At 41.4% G+C, this 21,006-nt stretch overlaps 2 protein-coding genes across 3 annotated transcripts in view; one reads left to right on the top strand and one right to left on the bottom strand.

Annotated features, from left to right (window-relative positions):
* Positions 1 to 396: 396 nt before the first annotated feature.
* ddx5 (DEAD (Asp-Glu-Ala-Asp) box helicase 5) lies at positions 397 to 10,542 on the bottom strand. The gene is made up of 13 exons (XM_068003919.1): positions 10,376 to 10,542; positions 9,653 to 9,824; positions 8,828 to 8,921; positions 7,606 to 7,739; positions 6,949 to 7,014; positions 6,721 to 6,862; positions 6,470 to 6,630; positions 5,920 to 6,092; positions 4,843 to 4,953; positions 3,775 to 3,836; positions 3,633 to 3,692; positions 2,103 to 2,327; positions 397 to 1,287 (listed from the first exon to the last, which is right to left on the bottom strand). The coding sequence occupies exons 1-13, from the start codon at positions 10,420 to 10,422 to the stop codon at positions 773 to 775; spliced, it is 1,962 nt and encodes a 653-aa protein (XP_067860020.1). The 5' UTR covers positions 10,423 to 10,542; the 3' UTR covers positions 397 to 772.
* A 497-nt stretch (positions 10,543 to 11,039) lies between these two features.
* LOC137341047 (centrosomal protein of 95 kDa-like) overlaps positions 11,040 to 21,006 on the top strand; it is a 46,522-nt gene continuing 36,555 nt past the window's right edge. For both annotated transcript variants that reach the window (XM_068003916.1, XM_068003915.1), the window contains exons 1-2: positions 11,040 to 11,242; positions 20,852 to 20,980. In XM_068003916.1, coding sequence (XP_067860017.1) covers positions 11,221 to 11,242; positions 20,852 to 20,980 — 151 coding nt within the window. In that variant the 5' untranslated portion in view covers positions 11,040 to 11,220. The remainder of the gene's footprint in view (positions 11,243 to 20,851; positions 20,981 to 21,006) is intronic.

Genomic DNA, 21,006 nt, shown 5'->3' with positions numbered 1-21,006 from the left:
AGCTCTTCCCTGAACTGCCTCTGGGGCCTAATGTCTCAAGTGACCAGAACTGGGCATAGTCCTGAAGGTGTGGTCTGACCAGAGCATTTGACAGTTTAATCTGATTTATGGGAGGAGGAATGACTTCAAAATGTCAGTGTATTCTTAACTGTACAATGGTTTCATAATGCCTGCATGTAATATGCACATTGAAGAACAAATAGCCTTTCAGAACCAGTATTAAATTGTGACCACTAACAGTTTTAGTCTAAACATTGAACTTCAAGGTATGGTGCATATAACTGAAATAAATCAGACCAAATTAGGGTGCCAGCTACTAGTTCAGGACATGCAATTAATCCAAATGTGCAAACTGAAGTCTATTATTCATGCTCAATTATATGCCAAGGAATCAAATTATTTTTTGATTTTTATTTAAAATGACACATTGGCAGTTACATACATACAGAACTCCAAGACTTTCAAATTTCCTTATTGGAAGGACATGCATCTTTACATACGCTGTGGTACTTATGCATAAGTTAAACTTGTATAATATTAATCTGCCATTCTAATAGAAAAAAACACTAACAAAAAATCTCCAAGGAATGTAAAGTAACAAAAAAAAATTAAATAGTGGGGAAAGTGCACCAATCCTACTGCTGCACTGCAGTCTTTCCTGGAATATCAATGGTTTCTAATATTAAAGAACTTTCTCATCCTCTCAAAAACAAAAAAAAGTTACAGTACAAGTCTGAAGAGAATGAAAAAACTCAACATCTAGTTCAATAAGTTACTTCTGCATTGCTCCATACGCAAGAGGCAAAGGGTAACCAGTCTGTGCCTGGAAACCCATTCCCATCAAAGGTGGGGGTGGATACTGATACGGAGCTCCCACAGACGGCTGTTGACCAATGCCATTGCTCTGCATGGCGTTAGGACCAGAATGAGTGCTTCCAAACTGCTGGACTTTGCTACTGACAGCCTTGTAACCATTTTGACTCTGACTGCCATATGCACCAGCTGCCTGGTTCACAGATCCTGGATAACTGGAGGAACTTCCAAACCGAGATATACTTGCAAAACTGTTCGTGGAGTTGAATTTCCCAGAACCAAAGGCATTTTGGCCGGCTGAGGTGAAACTCGGTGAATTAAAACCATTCTCCCTGCTTCCTGATCCATAGACCCTGTCCAAGCTATCCCTATTCCTAAAACCATTATAACCCCCACCCCTGTTGGAACCAGAAAATCGGTCTCTTCTGTCATCACGGCGATCATCTTTATAGCCACCCCTACCCCTGGAACGACCTGTTTTTAAAACAAAAAAAGTACAATATTACAAAATGACCAACATTTGGGACCTGTGTACAATCTTACATGCAGATTACTTGTGAAATAAAACTTCAAGCTCACCAACTGACACCACCCCACCCCCCAAAACCAGCCACCTCAGGCTGAATTGGACAGTTCACAACCATAGCATCCATTGCAATCCAGACCTGAGCTTCCAGCCAGCCCCCACAAAAGCCACCTTTAACTGCCAGTATCTGGCCCTGTCTCAGCTGATCTGGCTGTCATTTCCAGATTCTTGCTTGGCTGGTCTCCCATCCTCCATAAGTTTCAATGTGTCCAAAAACTGCTATTTGCATCCTATCCTCTAAGTCACACCCATCCCTCAAAACCACTTCCCCTTGCTGGCCTACATTAGATCAGTGTTCCCCAATGCTTATCCTGGTTTAAATGGCTCCTTGGCCTTACCCCTCCACTATCTCTAACCATCTCAAGCCCAGTAATCACACTTCATGTCTCCAGCCACTTGTGCATCTCCCCAACACCCTCCCACCAGTGGCAGTCATGTTTTCAGCCACCTCAGTTCCACTCACCTTTCCTCACAAAGCCCCTCTGCCTCCTTCCTACTTTAAAACCCACTTCTAGTCACCTCACCAAATCTCTCCTTTGGAGAGATTCATTTTCCTCACCCCTCAAGCAATTTAGGACATATAATTCTTTCAAATGTAGAAAATTTCCTAAAAATGAAAGGTTGCTATTGAAATCCTAGTTTAGTCAAAGTTTATAACAGTTTAGAAATTTCACTTAATGCAAACTTCTTGCCAAGTAGTTACCTGAACCTCTGTCTTCTATCATCTGAATGAGCTTTGGGTTGATAGCCTGATTTGCCTCACGAAGCACAGAGATAAGGTCATTTGCTTGCTTTATGTTGCCAGGAGTAAAGAACGTATAAGCTGTGCCAGTTTTGGAACTGCGGGCAGTTCGCCCAATGCGGTGAATATAATCTTCAGAGGAGTTAGGGTAGTCATAATTGATGACAAATTTCACATCTTCAACATCTGTAAAGTGTTGCAGTGTTGCAAAAGCAGGTGCAAATTATGCACACCACAACAGTCAGATCAAAAACAGAAGTTAGCAAGTGAGCAACCAGCTGCAGCATCATGACTGTAAAGCAAATGTTAAAACAACCCTTAGTTCAAATCCTGTGGGAATACTACTGTGGGAAGAGAAAACAATGCACACTCCCCTTAAAAAAAACAACCCAAAATCTTAGAGAGATACTTTGAGATCTTACCATTGGGAGTATGCATTCACTAGTCCATTCCCAAGTCAGCGAACTCCCCACATGTTATCAAGTGACATCCGGATGCTTCTACACAGTTGGGGCCACTTTGTACATTGTTGCCTCTTCATGTGCCATTCAGGACCTTAGAACAGTCAGGCAAGGTCCTTCCTACACATTCATGAGAAGCTCAGGATTCAGGCCACACTGCACGTCTTGCCAAGACCAAAATAGACTACAATTAAACAGAGCCCAATGGACATCTCTATCCCCAATACCTCCCTACTCAGTTTTCCTTTTGACATGTTGTCTAGGCAAGCACTTCTAAGAAGCCAGTGTTCACTTGAGAAAATGTCTCTCTTTGGCAGGTCCTGACATGACTAATATGCATTAGGTGAGGGAGGAACTTCAGAAATTATGAGGGCATTACACTGCTAGATTATCAGTGTTGACTAAAGCTGGGATCTACCAATCTCACTAACTTGTGCCAGTACTCACCACCAATTTCTGAAAAGGAGGATCTTACTGATGTTAACGCTGCTCTCTCCATTTAAAAAAATAAACATGAAGCATTGAACAAAGTTTAACAATGAGACACTTGTTCGGCACACCACTATTTTGGTAAACTCACTACAACTTGTAAAAAGGAGTTATGATTTATAATTTAGCTAACTAAAGGGGAAAAATGAAACTGGGGCATAAATGCTAAGTGAATATAAGTAAACAAATGAACCAAAGATTTAATGAATGAGGAGTGGTAAGTGCTTCATCCAGGGTGAGAACAGATTTTAGGGTGGCGGGTTAATGTTGACCATTCCGCCTTTTGTAGATTACTGGCACACAATGCTCTCTGCTCAGCATCTCTGTACTCGACTGGGTAGCTGCCAGCCGATCACATCGATTAGTCCTCCTTCCCCCTCTCGACTCCTCGAACTGTCATGCCTAGGCCCTGCCACAAAGACTGCACCTTTACACAACTTAGAAAAAAATGCAAAGAAATGTTAAAGAAAGCAATGATATACTTTCTTTAAATCTTTGAATAAAGTGGGGAAAAGGCAGAAATTGAATTGGCATTACTAACCTAAACCTCTGGATGCAACATCTGTGGCAATAAGGATTGGTGCTTTGCCTGACCGAAACTCTATTGGAAAAATAAAAAAGCGAGTTAGACCATGCAAGCTTATAATCTCAAAGGTTTGAGTTCAAGCTAGAGCAATGCTTACCATTTAGAACCCAGTCACGCTCTGGCTGACTCTTGTCACCATGAATACACATTGCTGGCCATCTACAAAAGGAAACAGATTACAATAACATACTTTGGAACATTTTAGATCATTTTTTTGAAGTGTCTTTCTAGATTTAAGTGCACAAATTATGAAACTATAAACAAATTCATCTCAGCTCCATTTACCAGGCAGGTAATTTCATTAACTTGTAGCTTTTACACATCAGTAGTTTGGTAAGTCACAGCAATTTGCAGAAATTCCCCCCCCCCCCCGCCAACTAGGTCTGCATTATCCTGCCAATTAAAAATTGAGCTATATGCATAAATTAAATGGAAGGAGCATCATGCAGCTGTAACAATGAATAGTGTATACAATACTTCTGAATTCAAAGCCTTTTTTGCACTGAGATTATCTTGTCATTTGAATTATGCAAAGTGGGAACTTTGCCATTAAAATTTGAGTTACATCATAAATAGACTTTGAATTGAGACTAGTGTTAAGCTTTCTGCTAGCTTTTTCATGTTATTGCTACCTCGTCACCTAGCCATTACTGGGGGACTTGAACAGCCTTTTGTGTAGCTGCAGTGCAATAGAGGACACACCACATCTACTGAATGGCTGGTCTACCAGGAGAAGTTTCCAGACTCCACAATGCTGACTGAGGCTACTGAACAGCTAAAGTGTGCATAATGTCTGCAAAGCCCCTCAATTTAAAAAAAAGTTTCTTACTTTGTTTGTATTTCCCCCCACCCCAATCTTTATTGTATCATTTGTGCATTTGCAAATACATAACCGTTTCAGGCCAGAAAACAAATTCATTAAAGTAATTCAGCTTGACGCCAGTTCCAAATAGATAGCTTGGACACAGGTGCTGTACACATTACAATAGCTATCAACTCAATTTCATGACAGTAACCCAAACATCTGCTCAGACAAGAGGGATTTGGGCAAGGACAGGCCAAATATCTCAAGGTGACACTTTAGCTCTATTTTTATATTTGACAAGATACCAATTTCAGAACATCTTGCATGAAGTGCTTAACCTATGCTGGCACATTCACTCACCCATCTCTCCTCATTCGTCTTGTAAGCTCATCACATCTCCGTTTGGTCTCCACAAAAATTATCGTTTTGTTTTCTTTTTCACTCATTATTTCCTCCATCAACCGCAGCAACCTAGAAGTTCACAAAGTAGCAATAGTCATTCACCTAAAGTTTTGGCACCATTGCAGTTTAAAGTGTAGCAAGATTTAGACTTGTAGACTGAAGAGAATTCTGTAGTTTAATCATAGAGAATTAAAGCTGAGAATTCTCAATACTCACAGTATAGTATTCAGACAGAAAACATCCTACCTTGAATGTCCAATTGCCACCAAGTTAGTGGATAGCCAGAGCAAATAATTAGGTTTTTCTTCCCTGTCCAGTGACCTGGAAAGTTCAGGTGCATGAACAGGTGAAGCTTGGCTATGAGGCCAGCTCCACTTCCCTCCACAGCTTTGCCACTCACCGTCTACCTTCAAAACATGAAGACTCACCATTTGAAGGCAATTAAATGGTGTAGCGCAGACAAGAATGTCTAGCCACATTCTTCAACTGGGTAGGGGGGCCCTCCACACACAAAAGACTATTCCATTTTCCTCTGGTAATGGCAATGCACTTATCTTTAGGGACCCCTGGAATTTCATGGGCATCATGGATTCCAGCAACCCCAGATTCAAAATTTATCTAGGGGTATTCTTTGTGGAAGGAAAAAAATAGCACCAATAGAAAAAAAAATTAAAGATTGTGGAGATGTTGAGTCTGGTTTCTTGCTGCTAGACTACTCTAGTAGTTTCCTTGATGGGGAGCAACCCATCAGCTGGGACCTGATCACAGAAACCTGAGACTGGGAAGGCAAGTGCTCCTTCTATAAAATTGTTTCCAAGATCAGGTATCTACCAGGCTACCACATTTCAAAACAAGAGACCTGACTCCAGCAGATGCATTAAAAAAAATTCAAGAAAACCAAGATACTCTGAAAGTAGAATTCCTAGGCTTCCCTTTAGAACAGAAGGGATACACTGAGGGGAGAAAAGGGAGAGATATTTACTTCGCAATACCTGGCAATCATAGCTCCAAAAAATGTATCTAAATCTCACTTACTTGTCATCTTTCTCAGCCTCTTGGCACACATCAACAATCTGCAGGATGTTGTGATTGGCACTAAGTTCCAATGCTCCAATATTAATCTGAACATAGTCCTTCAGGAAGTCTTCAGCCAACTGTCGAACTTCTTTGGGCCAAGTTGCACTCCACATCAAGGTTTGTCTGTCAGGCTGTAGAGGAAAGATACTGAAATACATCAGAACTGGCAAGAGGGGCTAGGTGACAGGAAATCAATTTAAGTTATATATCCCTCCAAGGCATGTGTCCAAACATTGGACTAAAAGCAGACTGTTAAACAGCTAACCTTAACCAGCTTTTCTGAACTTCAACTGCTCTACAGTGACACTGCTGGTCAACTAATGAATTGCCAACAGAAAGACATTTTCTACAACAGCTGTAACTAGCTTCAAAATGGCTCTGAACAGACAAATTAGTCAGACATTTTGAACAATCTATGGAAACATTTAAGCGATGGGTCCCATTAGATTGTGTCATTACAAGAAAAAAAAAGTAATTTCAAAATAAAATGATGGAATTTGTCACTTACCCTGATTTGTTCAACAATTTTCCTGATCTGTGGTTCAAAGCCCATGTCAAGCATTCGGTCCGCCTCATCGAGTACCAGATATGTACATCTCCTAAGATTTGTCTTGCCAGCTTCCAAAAAGTCTATCAATCTACCAGGTGTTGCAATACAGATTTCCACACCTACAGCATAGAGGGTAGTTAAGCCACTGATTTAATCAAGAGCACTACTGACAAATGCAGTTTTATAACATTAAAGACAGAACAAAATACCTCTTTCAAGATCCCGAATCTGTGGGCCTTTTGGTGCTCCTCCATAAATACATGTCGATTTTAAACGGGATACTCTTCCATAATCATGTGCCACATGTTGTACTTGTTGAGCCAGCTCTCTGGTTGGTGCCAATACCAGGCACTAAAGAAAAAATAAGTTTATAAATTAATGTTAATTTCAATCTGCTAGAAATTCTTGCAATCCAAGTAAATTAGTATGCAACTTACTATGGGACCATCTCCACGTTCCAGGAAAGGCTGGTGATTTATGTGAACAATGGCAGGCAACAAGTACTGCAAAGAAATTGAGAAAGGTGAATACAATTGTTAATTATATAGCTGAAAACTGGAGGGACAGAAGGAAAGAAAGTGACAGTCTCACCAATACTATTAAGAATTTACAATTGGTCACTTAGGGCCAACATTAAACTCACTTTGTAGATATATCAGGATAAATACAAATACAGTATGAAAGAAACATCCTTTCAGCAAAGTCAGTGATTTATGCAGTTTGATACTCACTGCACCCGACAAAGCACATACTGTTATTAGGCAAACAAAGCAGCCAATTTGCACACAGCAAGGTCCCATGCACAATAATAACAACCACCAGGTAACTTTTGGTGATGCTGGTGGAGTGATAAAGGCTGGCCAGCATACTGGAGAGCCTGGCTCTTTGAGAAATGCTATGAGGACAGATGGGGCCTTAGTTTAACATCTCCTCAAAGACTGCACTTGCGACAATGCAAATTGTCACAACAGTCTAGGTTATGAGCTCAAGTGCTGGAATGGTGCATGCACTTATAACCTTCTGGTTCAGGCAAATGCACTATTGAGCCAAGCTGGCAATGCACAAGTACCTCAAAATTAGTCAGTTATACTTACAGCAAGTGTTTTACCAGATCCAGTCTGTGCAATTCCAACCATGTCCTTGCCGCTAAGTGCAACAGGCCAACCTTGAGCCTGAATAGCAGTTGGTTCTGTAAAATTCTGCTGCATTAGAACATCTAATACATATGCTGTGGAAGGGGGAAAAGGAGGAAAAAACGTTTAATTTTTTTTTGAAAAAAGGTGAAAGTTTTAACTGCAAAAGTATAGGTCAGACAGGCAAAAACAAAAAGTACTTCTACTCTGCTTTTTAAGCAGGAAAAGTTCAGAGGACGATTTCAATTGCCCATTTTGTCAATTTTCTCACAGCCAAGATCCTCAAATACTGGTTGCTGCCTAATTGACATAACAGACAACATTCAAGGGTAGGTCCATAGGACAACTGGGACAGAACTTTAAAGCAGCTCATGCTGTAGTCTACAGTAGTTTCTTACAGCTCCAGAGTGATCCAATATAGGTTGATGTTCCCTCCCCCTCCTGTCATTCTCTACATAGTTGCTCCAGTATACATAGCTGCTTTGGGGACACCTCCCTGCTAAGAAAACTGACAAGATTTCCCTTCTCCTCTTAATGTTAGATTTTGAAAGATGGCTGTATGCTGTAGAGAAAAAATTCTCCCAAGAGAATCACCCAAACAGATTCTGTATTTAAAACCAGTAGGTTGTGCCCCTGGGAATGAACTTCAGAATCTCCCCAATTAAATTCACCCACTTTATATAATGACACATACCCCCCAAAACCACTCCAAACTAGAATCCAGTTACTTGCAAGTCTGGATTAATGCCCCTCAACCCCCTGACATTTAATCCTTGGATTACAGTGCTACAGGCAACTCAACCACAGGATATCTTGATGACTAGCTTGATCTCATCTGAAATCCACACTTCCATTGAGTGTTGTGGAATAGTAACTGGGAGCTGAATTCCTGGTTTACTTTACCCTGCCGAACCTAGGGCCATTATGGCCGATTGTAGCAGCATCATAACCAGAGAGATCACATCTAGGTACACTGCTGCCATTTTGTTTTATACTATATAGCATCACTAACAAAAACACAAGTTCATAACATATACAATTAACAGTCTGACCACAAGGATTACAACTCAGTTCTGCCAGTGTAATAGAATGTTTCACTGCATCTAGGTTTTTATTTGCTGCAAAGTTAACCAAAATCTAGGTGTAGTTACAGTGCTATAATACACTTTTATTCCATACTTACTTGGAAAACTTGCTTCAATGAAGTTGAAAACTGGTTTAGGACAACCAAGTCCTTTCACTGTGATTTCTTTGGTTCTTCTGTACTGTTCAATTTCCTGTTGCATCAATGGTTAACAGAGTCAGATCCAATTTAAAATGTTACCATTTAGAGTTCTATTTTAACTGCATCAACAGAGCCACTCATTCTGTATCAATTTGCATTATATGTAGTATGCAGTTTATGGCCATGCACATTGAAATGGAAAACTGGATATTACATTTGATTAAGTGAAGTTCATGCCAACCAGCCCAAGTTGAACTGAAATCAAACAAATGACAAGTTCAAAAACCAGCACTAGAATCTTGTGACTAATACTTCACTTCTGATTGAAAACGTTAAGATTTATATATAGTGACTCTCCTGGCCCATTGAGACATGGCCACCAGGGGGAAACCAAACGTTAGATCAGAATGCTAACTATAGTTCACTAAACTTACGGAAACACTTATCTGTTCAACAGTCATGTACATTTCAGTGGGCGGAGAGAAAAGACAGTCCATTCGTGACTAACATGAATGAATCATCGGTATTGGCACATCTAGAATAACTCATTAACCACAAACACGTGCGTCATCGCAACATCCACTTAGATTCTCCACAACTTTTGCCCCAAAGTACATTTTCTCCTGATTTTAAGTTACTTTCCCCTTATAACCCCGTGGCTCAAAATTAACTTTGAAATGAAACCACTGTCACTTCCTTCTTCCGGGGCTAACAGTCATTGACATTCCCTGGGTTTATTTCACCGCCTACGTGCAAAAAGTGCAAGTTGCCAGCCGACCGTACCATAGTTCGGTTCACCACGTCCATGTGCTCGACGTAGAAGTTCTTCTCGAATTTGGGCAGCTCGTCGAGGTCCCATTTTCTTTTCCTCAGTTTCTCTCCTGGCTGCCCGAATTTCCTGCCAGGAGGCGGCGCGTTTCTGCTGCCACCGAAACGAGGTCCATTCGAGCCGAACCTGAAATTAAATGTTAAATTTCCAGCTTTACACCTTTCAAAGCAGACCAGACCGGGTACAAAGACGCAACCTTACATCACACAGGGAACACGTCGAGCGCTTCACCAGGTGGTTTAAGATCCGTTTACTCCCCATCTCCCGGCCATTTTAGATACAGCGGTACAAGGAAGGAACCTGCGACACGAGGTCAAATGGAGAATCGAAATATTTATATATTTTTTAAACTAAAATTTATTTCGTGTTAAGATTTTAAAAAGAGCAAACGGCGAGTTGGATGAATATTCAAAGTGAAAGGGGAAACAAAAAAGGTTAAGTCAAATTCCCAATTTTATATTCTTCACAAATATCCCCACTAATTATTTATTTTAGATATGCCCCCTTTCTTTCACTACTAGGTCACACACAATAAATACCGGCCGGTTTTTAACCGACCGCATGGCGGCCGCTCCTCTCGCCCGGCATTTTCCATCAGAACGGAACCGGCTTTTTTTTTAACCCCTCTTCCTCACTGAGCAAATATATATTTTTTACATCATAAAAGACTAACTTACCCGCCACGCTCTCTATTGCGGTCACCTCTATCATAACCAGGCATCATTGACGAATGAGATGCTTTCCACTCGATGTAAACCGTGTATGAAGATGGTAAACGCAGGTATGAAGCTGAAGCTAAAATGCCGGTTCCTTGTCCGCCTTTAGTAAATGCCGGCGAGAGAGGCAGGATCACCGCCCGGAACTCATTACCTCAACCGCATATCCCTCCGCAATTCAAAACTACGTAGCACAAACTCTGACCCAAATATCACTTTTCTCCGGCCGTTTATCGGTTCATTCCAGTACTTTTAAGCTATTTAAAATGATTGTAATCCGCTGTCGTGGCATCAAAGAGCATTTTAAAAAATAATTTCCCACCCCCTCCCAATTTTGATTTGACAGGAGCTACTTTCTCGCGGCGATTTGTTATAAATGAGCGAGAAGAGGCTTTTTTCCTTGACGACGGGATGACGTCAATTAAACTATAAGGGGAGGGGACGTAGTCTCCGCCCACGAAATAACTACATAATCATTTTTTTTTAAAAATTCATAAATAAAATATTCAAGCGATTGCGGTTTATACATGATCGGTAATGGATGAAAAAAACTTTTGAGGAGAAAAGCCGGCTTGTGACGCAGTTCCGGGAGTGGGCGGTTGGTGACGTGATTGTAGGAGCCAATCCGCGGAGAGGGACGGTTTAAATGTACAACGTCTCCTGTGTATATGGAAGTTACCAGAAAACAACATACATGACTGAGCTGGAGTTGATGTGAGAAATTGACATTTTGTGTTGTTGTTTTTTTAAAAATCGGACATTTCGTCGAAGGGAACAATAACATCACTTATATTTCTTGAAGCAGAATGGAAATTCAAGATGAGAGAGGTTGGTTACTGTTGACTGCCTCCTGCAGTAGGCCAGCTTGTGACCTAGAAATACTCCCCTCAACTACTGATAACTTCTATTTTTTCCCCTTTTTCCATGGTTTAAACCACGTCAGCTGCCACGTAGTTTATTTTCATCGTATTTTTTTTAAAAAGGTGATTGTCTTTAGTTATTTAAACCAGGAAGTGGATTCCCCGCCCTCTCCCTCCCCTCAGCTGTGTAGTAGTGTCAAGGTAACCAGAAACTTGTTTGCAGGCGCTAATTGAAGCGGTAAAAAGGGGGAGTGGGGTTCTCGTCCAGCACACTGTTTGCCTGTATTGTGTATTAAAGTGATTGAGTTGTCATTTGTAGTATTAGGCTGGTAATGTGTTTTTTATTTTCATGTATCACTTTATTTTAACACTAGTTTTCCCTGTGTTTTTGTGTAGTCTAATGTGGTTGCGAGGATTCGTGTGTTACCAGTAACAACTTTTTTCAAAGCTTCAACCAATGTCAGTCGTTAGTGATGTCCGTATTGAAGTGGGATCTTTACTGGTTTCCTCCTCCTGCCTCCACCCAAGGTGACGAGGTACTTAACCTGTTGTGCTGGTTGTTGAATCGAAAGTGCCAATGCTGGTCTGTGGCGCAGCATATTGAGTGTGCCTTCTAGCCAGGCTGTGTTTTCCAGGATTTTTTTCAGACTGTAGGTTACTCTTTCATAGTTTGATTTGACTTTGTTGGTTTGATTTTATTCTTGGGGCCTGATTTATATATAATGGGATCTAAAACATTTATTTAAATTATAGAGTTCTGAAATTTTTCTTCCCATATGTTGTCCCGTCCTCTGTGACTGTGGTAAACTATCCCTCCTCATCCTTCTCTACCCGCTGCAGACTTTAACATGGTTGACCACACCATCCTCCTCCAACGCCTCCTCTGTCGTTCAGCTGGGTGGAACTGTGCTCGCCTGGTTCCATTCTTATCTATCCAGTCGTAGCCAGAGAATCACCTGCAATGGCTTCTCTTCCCACTCTTGCACCGTTACCTCTGGAGCCCCCCAAAGATCTATCCTTGGCCCCCTCCTATTTCTCATCTATATGCTGCCCCTCGGCGACATCATCTGAACACACAATGTTGGGTTCCACTTGGATGCTGATGACACCCAGCTCTACCTCACACCACCTCTCTCGACCCCTCACTGTCTCTGGTTTGTCACACTGCTTGTCCAACATCCAGTAGTGAATGAGTAAAAATTTCCTTCAACTAAATATTGGGAAGACTGAAGCCATTGTCTTTGATCCTAGCCACCGACTCCATCCCTCTCCCTGGCCTCTGTCTTAGGCTGAACCAGACCGTTCACAACCGTGGCGTCCTATTTGACCCTGAGATGAGCTTCTGACCACATATCCGCTCCATCACCATAACATTGCCCATCTCTGCCCCTGCCTCAGCTCATCTGCTGAAAGCCTTTGTTACCTCTAGACTTGACTATTCCAATGCTCTCCTGGCCAGCCTCCCATCTTCCACCCTCCATAAACATCAGCTTACCCAAAACTCTGCTGCCCGTATCCAACTCACATTAAGTCCCGTTCATCCATCACCCCTGTGCTCGCTGTCCTACATTGGCTCCAGGTTTGGCCGTGCACTCAATTTTAAAATTCTCATCCTTGTTTTCAAATCCCTCCATGGCCTCACCCCTCACTATCTCTGTGACCTCCTCCAGCCCTATAACCCTCTGAGATCATAGAATGTTACAGCACAGAAGGAGGCCATTCAGCCCATTGTGCCTTAGCTGGCTCTTTGAAAGAGCTGTCCAATTTAGTCCCACGCCTCATCTTTTTCCCCATAACCCTGCAAATTAGTCCTCTTCAAGTACAATTGCCTTTTGAAAGTTCCTACGGAATCTGAACATTCCTCTGTTCCTTTGTCAATTATTTTAAACCTATGACCTCCGGTTACTGATCCACTTGCCAGAGGAAACAGAGCAAGTAGGGAAAAACTATCAAAACCCCCTCATAATTTTGAATACCTCTATTAGGTCTCCCCTTCACATTCTCTGCTCTAAGGAAAACAATTCCAGCTTCTCCAATCGCTCCACATAACTGAAGTCCCTTATTCCTGGTAAACCTCCTCTGTACCCTCTCCAAGGTCTTGACATCCTTCCTAAGGTGTGGTGCCCAGAATTGTACACAATACTCCAGCTGAGGCCTAACCAGTGATTTGTAAAGGTTTGGCATGACTTCCTTGTTTTTGTATTCAATGCCCCTATTTACAAAGCCAAATATCCCATACCCTTTCTTAACCGCCTTATCAACATGGCCTGCCACCTTCAAAGATTTGTGAATATATCTCTGCGCTCCTCCAATTCTTGCCTCTTGCAAATTCACCATTGAAGGCTGTGCCTTCAGCTGCCTAGGCCATAAGCTCTGGAATTTCCTCCTTAAACCCCTCTACCTCTCTCTCTCCTCCTTTTAAGATGCTTTGTAAAACCTACCTCTTTGACCAAGTTTTTTGTCAGCTGACCTAAAATCTCCTTATGTGACTAGTTATCAAATTTTGTTTGTTAACGCACCTGTGAAGCACCTTGGGATATTTTACTCCGTTAAAGGTGCTACATAATTGCAAATTGTTGTTGTAACTGATTGCTACACTGTACTTGTGTGAAATATTGAACCTGAGGATAATGGTATTACCAGTGGGGCCTTATGGATTAAAATTCACTTCTTGAAACACTTGTAATGTATGTGATGAGCAGTGTAACTACTGTATGTTTGTAATGCTGGTAAAGTTTGCCTTGCAATAATTGATTGTCAGTACTGGATTTTTACAAAAGACAAAAGTGTTTATTAAATATATTTCTCTTTAGAAAATGTTTGTTTAAATAATAAACAGAAGATAAATAAGCTAAATATTAATGCAAATACACTCCTACTTCTATTTGGTGATTCCTACCTACACCTGTGCACCACAGCCAGCACAAATGACTTACTTACCTGTCAAATACGCAATTAGAATACTGTACAACTAACTTTCATGCTATGACAGACGGCAACAATTGGCCAAGTAACAAATCGCTAAAACCGGACTGCTCAATGGTTTCAAGCCTATTGTTCTTGTATCACGACTGTGGACTGTTTGGAACAAGTGCTTCCACCTCTTAGCCATGTACTGACTAGTTTTCTGCCTTCTACCAAGGAGCAGTGGAGATGCATTTGTCTCCGTCACGTGTCCTTGCGCCCCATTGAATGGCTGCTATCGAAAATATCTGCCCTCCATAGAGTTAAATGAAAATGTTTAATTATATACCAGATAGGTGATCTTCCAATAATCTACAAGGAAAAAAAGGAATACTAACTGTTGAGGTGGAAAAGTATTAGTGACAATCTACTGTGCTGGATTTGGATCTGGCTGGAAGCCCACAGGTAGACAATGGTGTAGATGGATTAGGATCTGCTTGGAGACTCGTCACCAGTGGTGTCCTGCAGGGATTGGTGTTGGGACTGTTGCTGTTTACTATTTTTATTAATGATATAGGTATTAAGGGAACAATCTGCAAGTTTGCAGATGATACCAAATTATGTGCAAGAGTTAGGGCTGTAGATGATCGACTACTACAGGCAGATCTAGTTGCATTGGGGAGGATTGGGCTCCTGACTGGCAAATGATGATTAACTTAGAAAAGTGCAAAGTTATGCATATGGGCAGGGTGAATGCAGAATATACGTACACCCTTCAGGGAAAATTACTAGAGCCGGTGGAAGAAGAAAGAGACCTGGGTGTTCTAGTTCACAGATCTCTAAAGATTCATGACAAATGCTGTGAAGTGATCGCTAGAGCGAATAGGGTGCTACGGTGACAGTTGACTATAAGACGAAGTGTACTATTTTGTCCTTGTACAAGACCTTGGTTAGGCCTCAATTAGAATACTGTGTCCAGTTTTGGTCTCCTCACATGGTGGGTAATATTGTGGCTTTGGAAAGGGTGCAGAGGAGGGCCACAACAGTAATACCCAATTTAAAGCATTTTGGTTACCAAGATAGGCTCAGAGCTGGGATTCTACACTTTAGAGAAGTGCAAACTTAGGGGTTTGATCAAGGTTTCTAAGATGACGAAGGGAATAAATTGTGTTTGTGTAGACAGTTTGTTTCAACTAAATAAGTTAGGGAGGACCATGGGGGTCACAATCTTAAGTTATGTAAGGCCAGAGCTAGATCAGATGTTATGAGGTGGTTCTTTTCCCAGAGAATAGTTGACCTGTGTAACAGGCCGCCGGCTCGTGCGGTGAAAGCTGATTCACTAAATTCCTTCAAACGAGAGCTGGACCTGTTTCTGGCTGGGGTGGAGATCACCTTGTAAAAGGTAAGTACTATATAGCATTAATCAGGACCAGAGTGCTCTCCTGGACTAGTTTCTGTCGCCTAAAGGGGTCAGAGAGGAATTTTACAGTTTTTTTTCCCTAACTGGCCTGGGTTTTTATCTGACTTTTTGCCTCTCCCAGGAGATTATATGGCTTTTGAGTGGGGTGGGGAGTGTATATATTGTGATACATACGGCATTGCAGTTGTTTGGGACAGGCTGGATGGACCAGTGGGTCATTTCCTGTCTGTCCTCATATATTCGTCCTATTTATAGTGCTTTCTGCCTTTATTGGTTTAAAGGCTTTCTGCCTTTATCCTAATCATAGCACCAAGATCTGTTAGTATCAGCAACTTGAGATGTAGGCAAATTATTGGGAACATGGATTTAAACTTTATATATGATGCACAAGGCTCTGTGGTATGCACCTATGAGGCTCACTAAGACAAAAATATTTAGATTCCTATTTATAGTTACCCATTAATAGTGGGGTAGGATTTCTTATAAGCCTGTATGCATAATAAAGTTCATGAAGGGTGAATGTTATGAAAGTATGGACTGTATATGAATGAGGATTAAGCATAGTATGTAATGGGGAATGTACATGAGTATGGATTATACATAGCTGATTTTTTTTTAAAAAGAATTATGAAACTGTGTGTAATATATATTACACAGCTAAATGATTTATGAGGGCTATTATGTTTAATCTTCATTCATACCTTAGACCTGAAAAATTAAAAATTGTGTATATTCTGTATAACCTAGTATACTCTCCACTACACCTCTGGTTAGTAGACCAGCATATTTTACCACTGAAAGTAGGATTCTGCTCTCTTTCATAACTCTTTCTGTCTGTGCTGCAAACGACATTTCATGGGCCCTGAGGGCAGGGAGATGACCTGCTTCCGGAGCTTTGCCAATACCAATTTGGGATGGATGCCAGGCAGTGCATGTGGATAGTGTTATATAAGTGTTGACTATCATTTCCTGTAATCAACTAGCTTTTATTGCTCAGTGTACAGTGATTGTGACATAATCATTAATCCTTAGAACATGAGCATAGTCACTCAGGAGTGTATTGATTGTCAGTGGCTGTCGCAATGGCCACTTCCAGCAAAACTGAACTTTGCCACCAACAACAGAAAATGTATTTTTGAAACTTTTGAACTTTGGAGTGACTTCAAGGATGCAATCTCAATTTAGGGTTCAGATGATTCAAACTACACTCCTCCTCTACTGCCTTTTAATTAATTTAGGTGTTGGCCTTGGCTCAGTGGTAGCACTCCCATCTCTGAAAGAGAAGGTCATGGATTCAAGTCCCACTCCAGAGACTTGAGCACGTAATCTAGGCTGACACTCCAGTGCTGCGCTGTCGGAGTTGCCGTCTTTCGGATCAGACTTTAAACCGAGGCCCCATCTGCCCTCGGGTAAAAGATCCCATGACACTATTCGAAGAAGAGCAGCTGAGTTTTCCCGGGTGTCCTAGCCAATATTTATCCCTCCGCATCACTAAAACAGATTACCTGGTCATTATCTCACTGCTGTTTGTGGGACCTTGCTGTGTGCAAATACCACGTTTCCTACCTTACAACAGTGACTACACTGTAGAGAAACCTAGCCACGAATCTGCATCCTGCATCACCTGTGTTTTGGCACATTGCTGGGTTGCTAATGCAATTTAATTGGCGTGTACCCACCCTTTGTACTTTGGGATATACTGAAGCTATCAAAGGCGCTGTATAAATTTTTTATCATTCCTTTGTCTTTTTTTCTCTCCGCCCCTCCACCCACAGATACATACCAAGCTTATCTGTGTCCCACTTTTCTATAGTAAAGTGCTTCTTCAGCCTCTTGCTGATTTGCCTCAAATGTTTTTGAACAAACCTTGCTGTATTTGCACTTTCCCCATGCCGTGTCAATCCCACCCTAAACACCCCACCAGCGTCCTCCAATGTTTTTGCATGCAATTAATCCCTTAACCTGCTTCTTGCCTCTGTCAAGGGTTAGGGTAGGGAGATTGTGGGCCCAGGGAAAGCATTGGCCTCTGGGTAGGAAGTGGATACGGGTTGGGAAACCACCAGCCCAGGAAAATCCAGTGGTCCGGTGGAGGCATGTAGTGGTAAGGGGTCAGGAGGCCACAGATTGGTGAGGGATGCGGGCCCAAAACTTAATGTAAAACTTTAAAGACAAATTAAAATTAAAGTTAGAAAATAAAGTCATCCTGCAGCATCACCTAGAAGAACTGATGTGAGCAATGCCATTAGTGCAAATTACAATGTCACCTATGCGGGAAAGGCTGACAGGTAAGTAAGCAAGCTAAACTACACCTTTACTTCTAAGCAGGCATTACACAGGTGTTAACACAGGTATGACAACAGGAAATATGCACAGATACAAGACTTTTAATATATTATTTATATTTCCATTAGTAACTCTTCTGAATTTAAGTGATGCACACTGGTCCTAGTCTTTTTGAAAAGTATCTCTCTGCTTTTCTTCAAATTAAGTAGCCCATCCGAGGCCAGGAGAGGGGGAGGGACAACTGAGGCAAGGGTCGGGGGGGGGGGTATGGAGGGGTCGGTGGGTGGAGAGATCTAGCATGCTGCACCATTGGCGGCCGTGCCCTCAGCTTTGGAATTCCTTCCCTAAACCTCTCTATCTCTCTCTCGCCTCCTTTTTAAGACCTCTTTGACCAAGCTTTTGGTCACCTGTCCTAATTTCTCCTTATGTGGCTTGGTGCCAAATCTTGTTTGATGATGCTCCTGTGAAGCGCCTTGCGATGTTTTTTTATGTTAAAGGCGTGATATAGATGCAAGTTGTTGTGAAAGCACGAGAGGGAGGTCAAGATATGGGGTGAGGGAGAGGCAGTGAGTGTGTGTGCATGAGAGACGTGCACACACAAACAACAATCGGCAACAAACCCGTTAACCTTAACATTACTTAGACATTGGGCTGGAAAGAGCAGAAGCAAGGGCTCGCTTATAGAAGTGGTCTGAGATGCTAAACCCAAAAACGTAGCAAGTATCTGAACAGAATGTGTTTCTCTTCAGTGCCCTAATCTTCATCATTTGTTTATGCTGTAGGTCAGAAGATATGTAATGTTCTAAATTGTTACTAATGTGAGTATCCTGGCCTTGTGATTCGTTTTGGTAGGAAGAATGAAGAGAGGCAATATAAACTAAATGGTACAATTTTAAAGGGGATGCAGGAACAGAGAGACCTGGGGTGTACATATATAAGTCTTTGAAGGTGGCAAGACAAGTTGAGAAGGCTGTTAAAAAGGCAAATGGGATCTGTGGTTTTATAAGTGGAGGCATAGAGTACAAAATCAAGGAAGTTATGCTAAACCTTTTACAAAATGCTGGTTAGGGCCCAGCTGGAGTATTGTAGCCAATTCTGGGCACCACACTTTAGTAAGGATGTCAAGGCCTTGGAGAGGGTACAGAAGAGATTTACTAGAATGGTACCAGGGACGCAGGACTTCAGTTACATGGAGAGACTGGAGAAACTTGTTCTTCTTAAAGCAGAGACGGTTAAGGGAAGATTTGATAGAGGTGTTCAAAATCATGAAGGATTTTGATAGAGTAAATAAGGAGAAACTGTTTCTAGTGACAGAAGGGTCAGTAACCAGAGGACACAGATTTAAAGTAATTGGCAAAAGAATCAGAGACGACATGAGGAGAAAAAAAATCCAGGGAGTTGTTGTGATCTGGAATGCACTGCCTAAAAGGAGGGTGGAAGCAGATTCAATAATAATATTAAAGGGAATTGGATAAATACTTGAAGTGGAATAATTTGTAGGGCTATGGGGAAAGAGCAAGGGAGTGGGACTAATTGGATAGCTCTTTCAAAGAGCCGACACAGGAACAATGAGCCGAAAGGCCTACTTCTGTTCTGTATCATTCTATGGTTGTAGTAGGGGCATTATTGATGAATTACTTGACTTATAATACAAACAGGCCATTCGATCCAACCAGTCTATGTTGATGTTTATCCTCCACACAAGCAGTAGTCCTAATCCCAAGTGCCCGCCCTGATGAAGTGTAAACAGATCTAATGAGATACTCTCTCTTCTCTCTCTCTCTGTACTTCTGGGAGTTGAAATAAGGGTTGTAAAGTTGTGGCACCTTTTGTCTTCCTCCTGTTTCTCATTTAGGTATGACTTGCTAAATTCTTTGACCAATTAATGGCTGACTCCTTGGGAAGGGTTGGGAAGAGGGTAAACAAGGTCTCTCTGGGGTTAATTTTGCTTCAAATTGATGCCTGGTATTGGGAAATTAGAGGTAGATAGCTATGGCAGACTCCATAATCTGATAACCTGAGCCAGGCAATTCTACAGTAACTCCCGGGCACTATTGTTTCGCCAACTGGCTTGGATTATTGATGGAATCTGGAGTTGTAGACATGTAATTAGGAGCTGGATTCTTCCCACTTAGTTGCAGATAATCCAGAAAGCCAATGCCATTGTATTGGGTGCTCTTAGCTAGAAACTTATCAAAGCTTTGTGCTGGTTAAGTTGCATGGCTTTAGCTGGTTAAATTCTAGGAGTATTCCTACACATGTTTATGTGGGGAGGGCTCCTAAAGCATCAGCTGTTACCAAACTCTGCTTCTTTGGGCTTAAGTAATTAACATGTGTCCCTGATGGAGTGAGTTTGTGATCTCCATATTGGGCAAACAGAAACATTACTTGTGTGAATTACCCAGTAGTTTGGTTTGGAGACTCATGAGCATGGCATTGGGCTTTTAAATATATCAGAGATCTGACTGGTCAAAAAAAAAAGCAAAAACTTTTTGAGTCATTGCTTTTATAGTTTACATGTTCTTGGATGTGTCTGAATTTACAATGGGTCACAATGCAATGCTTGCACACTTTTTAAAAAAAAAGTAGTATTGACATCATAGCATTGAGTCACTTTTTCAATAGAATTTGACCTTTTTCATTGCACAACAGCTATAAACCGTGTCCAAAGAGCTTAAATGAGGCAGAGGGATATAAAGAACATGTGATTCAGAGGGTGTCAATCATTTTAAGCTTTTACAAACATTCTTCCTTATTTCCTAGTCTCATTCCTAAAAGTGTAGTTACATTTTTTTTAAATGTTGTACCCAGTTCCAGCAAGCTTTGTATTCTTGTGGAAAATTATAGATGACAACTTGATAATTTAATCTGCCTCGCATCTACCTGTCGACAGGTAAATTGTTCACATCCTACCACAAAATATGTGTTGTACACGTTAATTTTGCTCTGTTTTTCTGCCCGTCTTTCTAGATTGGATTACTGTTGCCAATAATCTTCTTAGCAAGTGCCATATTAATTTGAGGGTGACAAAACTCTGCGAATGTGATGCAAGTGTATTTATTGCTCTTTATGAAGCTATTCTCGGTGAAAAAGTCCCAGGTAAGTGAGTCAGAATTGATCATTTG

Source organism: Heptranchias perlo, chromosome 23 (genome assembly GCF_035084215.1).
Source record: "Heptranchias perlo isolate sHepPer1 chromosome 23, sHepPer1.hap1, whole genome shotgun sequence".
Classification (NCBI taxonomy): Eukaryota; Metazoa; Chordata; class Chondrichthyes; order Hexanchiformes; family Hexanchidae; genus Heptranchias; species Heptranchias perlo.
Note: the sequence above shows the minus strand (reverse complement) of the source record. Positions and strands in the feature narration are given on the sequence as shown.